At 44.4% G+C, this 10,573-nt stretch overlaps 1 protein-coding gene across 1 annotated transcript in view; it reads right to left on the bottom strand.

The window, feature by feature from the left end:
• Positions 1-2,829: 2,829 nt before the first annotated feature.
• arsb (arylsulfatase B) overlaps positions 2,830-10,573 on the bottom strand; it is an 86,017-nt gene continuing 78,273 nt past the window's right edge. Inside the window, exons 7-8 of the mRNA XM_078396745.1 lie at positions 9,036-9,164; positions 2,830-6,451 (exon numbers count right to left, since the gene is read on the bottom strand). Coding sequence (XP_078252871.1) covers positions 6,186-6,451; positions 9,036-9,164 — 395 coding nt within the window. The 3' untranslated portion in view covers positions 2,830-6,185. The remainder of the gene's footprint in view (positions 6,452-9,035; positions 9,165-10,573) is intronic.

Here is a 10,573-nt window from a genome sequence, read left to right as displayed (position 1 = left end):
CCTGAGTGTGTGTAGGATAGTGTTAGTGTGCGGGGATCACTGGTCGGTGCAGACTCGGTGGGCTGAAGGGCCTGTTTACGCGCTGTATCTCAAAACTAAGCTAAACTAAACTAAGCTAAACTAAATCTAGGACTGTTCCTATTGAACAGAAGGAAATGAAAATGGCGAGTCAAGAGATTTGTATATGTGGCATCCCAAATGTGACTGGATAGTTTGGATTTAGAAAGCCTCAATGAGAGCTGTCTACACAGTTCTGGAGATCTAAGAGACTTTTTTTTCCCTGAAGTCATGTGTTGTTGAGCACCATTTGAGGTCTCTGGCAACTGCATCAATGATCTCATCAAACCTGCCTTGCAGCCAATCGCACTGAAGAACACCCTGACAAAGTAAAAAGCACGTTTTTCACATTAATATTTTACAGTATAAAACTACAGCTGGAACATAGACAAGATTGAGGTACACGATGAAAAATGAAAACGAATATATTTTGCAATCTGTTGTATTTTGCTTTTGAGAGTTCCAAACTATACAATCTTGCCAAGTCATAATAATGGTTTTATACTCACCTCAATTGCACTCCATGCAAAACACATGGTGTTATGACAAAAAAATGTTATAAACTGCTTCATTTCCCAAAAGTTCACTGACATTGAAGATTTAGCTGCCAAGTGGAATGGTGAATCTCTGACAATTTCTTCATTTTAACTTTCAATTGCACGCTAATCTCCTTAAAGTTGTTGCTAGTTTTATTAGGAAAATAAATAAGCGTAAGACATCCTTTAAGATCAAGCATCCAGGTTTACTATCGGGATAAAACAATGTAGAGTTCATAAGTTGTAGGAGCAGAATTAGGCCTTTCGGACCATCAAGTCTCCTCCGCCATTCAATCATGGCTGACCTATCTTTCCCTCTCAACCCCAGTCTTCTCCCGATAACCCCTGACACCCCTACTAATCAAGAATCAATCAAGCTCCACTGACTATTCACTTGACCTCCACAGCCTTCTGTGGCAATGAATTCCACAGAATTCTGACTAAAGAAATTCCTCCTCATCTTCTTTGTAAAGGTACATCCTTTTATTCTGAGGCTGTGGCCTCTGGTCCTAGACACCCCCTCCCCTCACCAGTGGAAACATCCTCTCCACATCCACGCTATCCAGGCCTGACAATTTCTTCATTTAATTGCACACTAAAATATTCTTAAAGTTGTTGCTAGTTCAACAAAAGCTAACTTTTTGTTATTACAACTACAAAACCATCAATTGCTAGAAAAATAAGTAAGCGGAAAACATCCTTTACACGTTGCAAGATGGACCATCCAGGTTCAGCATCTGGATGAAACGAGGTGGAGTTAACATTGTCGAGCTTCAACTTGATGGTTCGGTTGAGAATGCTGGCCAAGTCAGGGCTTAGAAACAAATCTCCAACCAACTGGACACAGAGTGCTGGAGTAACTCAGCAGATCAGGTAGCATCTCTGGAGAACATGGATAGGTGACGTTTTGGGTCGGGACCCTTCATGAGACCACAGACGTAAGATCAGCAGGGCAGTACTTGAGGCTTTCCACACTACTCCCTTCAACCCCTCGACTGTGGTGCAAATCCTGGTGGGGCCTGCTATAAAATGACCCAATGTGTAGGAATGAACTGCAGATGCTGGTTTACACCGAAGATAGACACAAAATGCTGGAGTAACTTAGCGGGACAGGCAGCATCTCTGAAGAAAAGGAGAAAGCATTCTCTCTCCGTCCCTCCCCCACCCTAGTCGTCCTACAAGTTTCACTGTCGTCCTGCTTAGTTTCATTGTTTGTATCCACTCGTTACCACCTTCTCCACAGCTAACAATAGACCATTGTGGGCTCCACCTTTCCTTGATCATCGTTGCTGGCTTTGATTTGTCCTTCTGCACACCTTTCATTCATTTGTTCTTTGTACCTTTGCATATCTCTTGTTTCCCTCTCCCCGACTCTGTCTGAAGGGTCTCGGTCCGAAACGTCACCTATTTCTTTTCTCCAGAGATGCTGCCTGACCCGCTGAGTTACTCCAGTATTGTGTGTAAAGTGAAGCCAGTCACGCTAAAACAGAAGCATAGATATAGCATAGCTATAAAGGGACCACCCCTTTCTCCTTTCAACTCCATAACTCTCCGAAAGTTTAGTTATTATTACTAGAAGAGTGCTTCGTGAAAGGGTGTGAGCCAATGTACAATCTTACACATCGTTCATTAGAAAACAATTTTCCTTTGAGAGGTAGTACTCATCACCTGCACTCTATAGCTTTGGTCTTGCCCAAAGTGTCGGCCAATACAGCAGTAACATGCAATGCTGCCAATAGTTCTGGGAGGTGCTGCAACACGACCAATTTCTAACATTAACTTGCCAAAAAACTTCAAACTTGCCAAAAACAGCAGGACCAGAGCCAGACTTGGTCAGCTTGGGAAACAAGACCAGAATAAGGCTTTAGCAAATTTAGATTCCTTTCCTAAGGATCATATGTGGGTAATTTTGGTCTTCATTTCATAATACATATGGTACGCTTGGCTTCATCGGTGAGGCCATTGAGTTCAAGAGACGGGAAGTCATGACGCAGCTTTTTAGGACGTTGGTTCGTCTGCATTTGTAGTATTCTGTGCAGTTCTGGCTGCCCCATTACAGGAAGGATGTGGAGGCTTTGGAAAGGGTGCAGAGGAGTTTAACCAGAATGATAAGCAAAAAATGCTGGAGTAACTCAGTGGGACAGGCAGCATCTCTGGATAGAAGGAATGGGTGACGTTTCGGGTTGAGACCCTTCTTCAAGCTGAGTTTCAGGCTCAGCTTGAAGAAGGGTCTCGACCCAAAATGTCATCCATTCCTTCTCTCCAGAGATGCCAGTCCCGCTGAGTTACTCCAGCATTTTGTGTCTATGTTCAGTGTAAACCAGCATGTGCAGTTTGTTTCTACAGTTTACGAAAATGATGCCTGGATTAGCTACAAGGAGAAACTTGGATTGCTTTCTCTGGAATGCCAGAGATTCGGGGAAGTATTTAAAATCAGACAATCAGAACCTATTTTTCCAGGATATAAATGTCCAACACTAGAGCATAGCTATAAGGTAGAAGGGGGGAGGTTTAATAGTGATATGTGGGGAAAGTGTTAGGGGTAGCGATAGCGATATTTACGAGACTTTAGGATGGGCACATGGATATGCAGAGAATGGAGCGATATTTATTCTACATCACCCTGTTGGCCCTGTACGTTTGAATGCATCTTGTACATGGAGAACAATTATCCTCCTGCGCCCATATTTTGTTTCTCTATCCTTCAGTCTTTTTAAATACTGCCATTATCTCAAGATCTGTAATTTCTTTAATCTAGGAGCTTGGCTTCCAATAATTTTTTCTATTTTCTTAAGATCTTTTTCTAGCTCTGAACTTTTCACCCACTTGTAGCCTGTACTCTTAGAGCTTTGAAGCTAGCCATTCTCATTTTGACATGATGTGTGACAAAAAACATGTTTATACGATGGGTGGCACAGTGGCGCAGCGGTAGTGCTACTGCCTTAAAGCGTCAGAGACCCAGGTTTGATCCTGACTACAGGTCAGGCAAGTGTGTACATTCTCCCTGTGACTGCGTGGGTTTTCTCTGGGTGCTCCGGTTTCCTCCCACATTCCAAAAATGTGCAGGTTTGTAACTTAATTGGCTTGTGCAAATGGTCGCCAGTGTGTAGGATAAAGCTGGTGTATGGGTGATCGCTGGTCGGAGCGTACTCGGTGGGCTGAAGGGCCAGTTTCCATGCTGCATCTCTAAACTAAACTGAAACTAAACAAGTGACCAAGTAGAGCTTTACCAAGCAAATAAAACAACATTATACCCTGCTTTGTTGGGATCTAAACCAAGTTTTACAGTTGAGAAAAACTGTGGGATTCTTGAGTTGTCGAGTCAGTCAGGCAATTGCATTAGACAACTCCATTGTTCACTGAATCCACGAGAATGCTTCATTTCTTCTCACAATGAGAGTCAGCTGTTTGAATGCAACGCAAACAACCACTGTCACAGCTGAATGCTCAACTGTATCCTACCGCATCCCCCTTCTCTAGAATTCAGCTGCTCTATGGCTCAAAGGCAGCAATAACATTATTAATTGGTATTCTTCCACTGGTTGTGAAAACCATGAGCATTTAGGACAATCTAACAACAGGCACAACCAGAGAGTACTTAAGCACTGCGGAGTCCCCAGTGAAGGCAATTTGAAACAGCACAAAAATCAATATTGAAAATTTTTAAATGCTGCAAACACTGACATCGGGCAAAATCTAGGCAGGTAGAAACAGTTAACATTTCAGATTTCATCTACAAAAGGACACAAAGTGCAGGAGTAACTCCTGCATGTCAGGCATCAACTCTGGAGTAACTGGATTGATGACGTTTTGGGACGGGACCCTATTCCAGACTCAGTCTGAACAAGGATCATGTCCCGAAATGTCACCTTCCCATGTTTTCCAGAGATTCTACCTGACTAGCACTTTGTGTCAATAGACAATAGGTGCAGGAGTAGGCCATTCAGCCCTTCGAGCCAGCACCGCCATTCAATGCGATCATGGCTGATCACTCTCAATCAGTACCCCGTTCCTACCTTCTCCCCATACCCCCTCACTCCGCTATCCTTAAGAGCTCTATCCAGCTCTCTCTTGAAAGCATCCAACGAACTGGCCTCCACTGCCTTCTGAGGCAGAGAATTCCACACCTTCACCACTCTCTGATTGAAAAAGTTCTTCCTCATCTCCGTTCTAAATGGCCTACCCCTTATTCTTAAACTGTGGCCCCTTTTGCGTTCTCTGAATCCTTTTGCGTATTAACCAGCATTTGTTTCTACCTCAGATTTCATCTAACTGCTATCGTACCATTGCAGCAAATGATCATTCTAAACAATATGTACACAAGGAGACACACCAAAAAGATGTGTAGAAAAGAACTGGTGATGCTGGTTTATACCAAAGAATGACACATAGTGCTGGAGTATGGGTCAGACAGCATCTCTGGAGAAAAAGGATGGGTGACGTTTCGGGTCCGATCCCTTCTACAGTCTTCTTCACAGCCTGAAGCAGGGTTCCAACCTGAAACGTCATTGTTCTCCAGAGATGCTGCCTGACCCGCCAAGTTACTCCAGCACTTTGTGTCCATCTTTGCAGCTTTAGGGCTGGATTGGGACAAGTATCAAAAGTCACCCTCAGATCAGGATATTGAAATCTAGCATTTCTGTACAAATACCACTGTCTACTATTATGTGGCACATGAGAATGATTAATTAATCATTATATCCTTTATGCCATTGTGCTGCACAAGGTGGAGAGAAAATTCACCAGGATGTTACCAGGACTCGAGGGCGAGAGATATGAGATGCTAGTTGGGCTGAGAGGTTTTTCCATGGAGCGCATGCCGTTGAGAGGTGGCCTTGCAGAGAGGTATCTAAAATCATGAGGGGCATGGATATAGTGAATGGTCATAGTCCATTTCCCTCGTAGAGATAACCAGAACTGGAAGGCATAGAACTTAAGGTAAGAAGGAAAAGATTTAAAAGAGAGCTGAAGGGCAATTTCTTCATGCATAGTGTGGCGTATAGATGGAATGAGCTGCCAGAGGAAGTTGTAGAGGTGGGTACAGAGGCAACGTTTAAAAGATATTTACATAGGTATATGGATAGGAGAGATTGAGAGGGATATGGGCCAAACGTGAGCAAATGAAACTAGATCAGTTATAACAATAGACACGAAATACTGGAGTAACCCAGCGGGTGAGACAGCATCTCTGGAGAAAATGGATAGGTGACGTTTTGAGTCGGGACCCTTCTTCAGAGTGCTCAGTTAAAAACCTTATTGGCACCCTCATCAGTTGATGGAATATGGAACGAGCTGCCTGAGGAGGTAGTTGAGGCAGATACTATAACAGCATTGAAAAGAAACTTGCACAGGTCCATGGGTAGGAAAGGTTTAGAGAGATATATACACAAAATGCTGGAGTAACTCAGCAGGTCAGGCAGCATCTCGGGAGAGAAGGAATGGGTGACGTTTCGGGCAAATGGCACTAGCTTAGCTGGGGCATCTAGGGCGGTATGGACGAGTTGGGCCAAAGGTCTGTTTCTGTGCTGGATGACTGCGGTAGGTTGGGCCAAGGGGCCTGTTTCCATGCTGCGTGAATGCATGATTTGGTTTCTACGCCCATGGTCCCCAGGCTCCAGCTTTGCCAGGATCACACCTTGGGTCATCATCTGGGTAAACAATTGGCACTGCACCATCCTGATAGTACTGAAGTCTTGACAGCAGCTTCTCAACAATGACAGGGTGACGGTCAGAAAGATCAACTGTCTCCTCCGGATCATTTGCAATATTAAAAAGCCAAAGGTTCTTCTTTGGCGGGCCAGGTGGTGCTGGTTGCGATTGTTTTGATAACGTTGGAGGTGGGAACCAATAACTGCAGCCTGTTGTAAATAGAACATTTCGTATTAGTTTTGTCAAGACTTTCATATATTCCACGACAATTCACCAATAATCATTGTCGATGAAAAGACAATTCAAAGCATCGATGATATGCGTTATGCAAACAAGGGCAGCAGATAAAAGAAAACCTGTCACCCAGATGTTAAGGATGCGTAAACTAATTTGTTGCAACGTATTTGTTGAGACCGCACCTGGAGTACTAAGTGCAGTTTTGGTCTCCAAATTTGAGGAAGGATATTCTTGCTATTGAGGGCGTGCATCGTAGATTCACTAGGTTAATTCCCGGAATGGCGGGACTGTCGTATGTTGAAAGGCTGGAGCAATTAGGCTTGTATACACTGGAATTTAGAAGGATGAGGGGGGATCTTATTGAAACATATAAGATAATTAGGGGATTGGACACATTAGAGGCAGGAAACATGTTCCCAATGTTGGGGGAGTCCAGAACAAGGGGCCACAGTTTAAGAATAAGGGGTAGGCCATTTAGAACGGAGATGAGGAGGAACTTTTTCAGTCAGAGAGTGGTGAAGGTGTGGAATTCTCTGCCTCAGAAGGCAGTGGAGGCCAGTTCGTTGGATGCTTTCAAGAGAGAGCTGGATAGAGCTCTTAAGGATAGCGGAGTGAGGGGGTATGGGGAGAAGGCAGGAACGGGGTACTGATTGAGAGTGATCAGCCATGATCGTATTGAATGGCGGTGCTGGCTCGAAGGGCTGAATGGCCTACTCCTGCACCTATTGTCTATTGTATACTGAACCCAGAATTTCTACTAATCAAATGCAGATTTTTTTCTCAACTCTGAAAGCCTCAAGATAAAACGCATTTACTTATAAATGCACAACAGTTCATGGTCTCAAGGGCCTAATGATTATATTAAATACTGTAAATAACAATAATAATACCGAGTATAAATGAACTGATGCTTGTGGGCAGCACAGTGGCGCAGCGGTGGAGTTACTGCGTTATAGCACCAGAGACCCGGGTTTGATCCTGACCAAGGGTGCTGTCTGTACATTCACCATGACTGTGTGGATTTTCTCTGGGTGCTCCAATTTCATCCCACATTCCCAAGATGTGCAGGCTTGTAGGTTAAATGGCTTCTGTAAATTGTCTCAAGTATGCAGGATAGAACTAGTGTAGGGGTGATCGTTGGTTGACTGGTTGGTGTGAACTCGGCAGACCGAAGGGTCTGTTTCTACGCTGTATCTCTAAACTAAACTTGAACCAGGGCACATATTTAAAGGGGGAAGATGCAGATACATGCATATGTAGCACTCACTTTAGAACAAAGAACAGTACAGCACAAGAAAAGGCCCGTCCACCCACAAGGTGCAGGCCGAACACAATGCCCAGTTCAACTAATCTCCTCTGCCTCCACGTGATCCATATGCCTCCATTTCCTGCATATCCATGAGCCTATCCAAAATATGAGGTGCTGTTCCTCCAATTTGCGGTGGGCCTCACTATGACACTGGAGGAGGCCCATGACAGAAAGGTCAGACTGAGAGTGGGAGGGGGAGTTGACAGAAAGGTCACCCCACTCCCAGTCTGACCTTTCTGTCATGGGCCTCCTCCAGTGTCATAGTGAGGCCTACCCCAAATTGGAGGAACAGCACCTCACATTTCGCTTGGGCAGCTTACAGCCCTGCAGCATGAACATTGACTTCTCCAACTTTAGATAGTTCCTCTGTCCCTCTCTTCCCCTCCCCCTTCCCAGTTCTCCCAGTCTTCATGTCTCCACCTATATCCTTTCTTGTCCCGCCCCCCCTGACATCACTCTAAAGAAGGGTCTCGACCCAAAACGTCTCTCCAGAGATGCTGCCTGACCCGCTGCCTGACCCGCTGTGTTACTCCAGCATTTTGTGATACCCCATCTACATTAGTCCTACCTGCCTGCATTTGGCCCATATCCCTCTAAACCTGCCCTATCCATGCACCTGTCCAAATGTTTCTTAAACGTTGCGATGCTACCTGTCTCAACTATCTACTCCGTACACCCACCACTGTTTGTGTGAACAAGTTATCCCTCAGGTTCCTATTAAATCTTTCCCTCCTCAACTTAAACCTATGGTTCTCGATTCCCTACTCTGGGTAAGATACTCTGTGTATCTACCCAATTTATTGCTCTCATGTTTTTTTACACCTCTAATAAGATCACCCCTCATCATCCCCTGCTGCAAGGAATAGAGTCCCAGCCTGCTCAACCTCTCCCTGCAGCTCAGGCCCCGAGTCCTGGCAACATCCTCGTAAATCTTCTCTGCACCCTTTCCAGCTTGACATCTTTCCTATAACTTGGTGCCCAGAACTGAACACAATACTCGGCCTCACCAACGTCTCACATAATTGCAACGTGACCTCCCACCTTCTATACTAGAACAGTAAAAATTCTAATACATGGACTGTTACATGGATAGGAAATGTTTCGAGGGATAAGGGCCAAACGTGGGCAAATGGGACTAGCTTAGATGGGGCCTCTTGGTCGGCATGGATAGGTTGGGCCGAAGTGTCTGTTTCCGTGCTGGATGTCCCTATGGTTCACTTATGTGAGCTTATGTCTTTTGTACATACCAGGATATCCAGTTAATAATTTCCAGTCCCCAGAACGGATCGCTGCATGGATCGACACATTAAAGAGAGAATACTGCCATTTGCTCAGTTGTACACTGGATGTTGCATTGTCATTGAATGATTCGGGACCTGCAGGAGCAAGAGAAGAGGTTATGAACAGACAGGTCACGCAGATCAGATAGAATGGAAGCTGAAACTTCTGTTACCAACATTTAGATTGATAGCTCAATACCGACCACAATCTACGATAATAACGCAATGACATACATCCCAAAATTAAAGTGGCCAGTAGATCACCTCATTCATAAATGACAAAGACAACAAAGAGTTATACTGCCTGGATCATAAATGACTTCATAATACTTTTCGGCATACATTTCTATTTTGTTTCATTCCTTGTGAGTGTAGCAATTTTCAGAATTGAGGGATAATTGATAGTCAAAAGTATCCCTGCTGCGAGTCATACCATTACATGAAGTTTCGTTTATTGTCACGTGTACCGTCAGCGGAAAGACAATACATGATTACAATCAAGCTGTCCACAGTGAACGGATATATGATAAAGGGAATAACGTTTAGTGCAAGATAAAATTCAGTAAAGTCCAATTCAAGATAGTCCAAGGGTCTCCAATGAGGTAGATAGTAGCCCAGGATCGCTCTCTAGTTATAGAGCCATAGAGTGATATAGCATGGAAACAGATCCTTCAGCCCAACTTGCCCACAGCGGCCAACATTCCCCTGCTATACTAGTCCCACCTGCTTGTGTTTGGCCCATATCCCACCAAACCTTTCATATCCATGTACCTGTCTAACTGTTTCTTAAACGTTGGGATAGTCCCAGCCTCAACTACCTCCTCTGGCTGCTTGTTCCATACCCTTTGTGTGAAAAAGTTACCCCTCAGATTCCTATTAAATCTTTTCCCCTTCACCTCAAACCTATGTCCTCTAGTCCTCAATTCACATACTCTGAGCAAGAGACTGCATCTACCAGAGTTGTTGATAGGATAGTTCAGTTGCCTAATAACAGTTGGGAAGAAACTGTCCCTGAATCTGAAGTGTGCATGAATCTGGAGTGTGTATGAATCTGTTCATACTAGTATCTCTTGCCTGATGGGAGTGGGGAAAAGAGGGAGTGGCCAGGGTGAGACGCGTCCTTGATTATGCTGGTGGCATTTGACGAGGCAGCGTGAAGTGTAAATGGAGTCAATGGAAGGGAAGTTGGTTTGTGTGATGGTCTGGGCTGTGTCTACAATAATGGTGACAGACAGCATCTCTGAAACCGAGAAAGAGCTCCAAATGGTGTGTAGCCCCACCAGGCATTAGATATACTTTGGCAGTTGAGGAATGAGAGGTCGGAGAGAAAGATGCCAGTTGCTGTGGTCCATGCAGGAAATCATGGAACAGGATAGGATATCCAACTGAAACAATATTAGGAACTAGGAGCTAAATGGGAATAAAATGTCAATCATTGGATAAAAAATTGCCATAGACGGCCAGATCTGAAGAACCAAGATGTCTCAGGGGCCGTTGTGGGAGCG

The sequence above is a fragment of the Rhinoraja longicauda genome, chromosome 3, assembly GCF_053455715.1.
Source record: "Rhinoraja longicauda isolate Sanriku21f chromosome 3, sRhiLon1.1, whole genome shotgun sequence".
Taxonomy (NCBI): Eukaryota; Metazoa; Chordata; class Chondrichthyes; order Rajiformes; family Arhynchobatidae; genus Rhinoraja; species Rhinoraja longicauda.
This window is presented reverse-complemented; position numbering and strand designations above follow the sequence as displayed.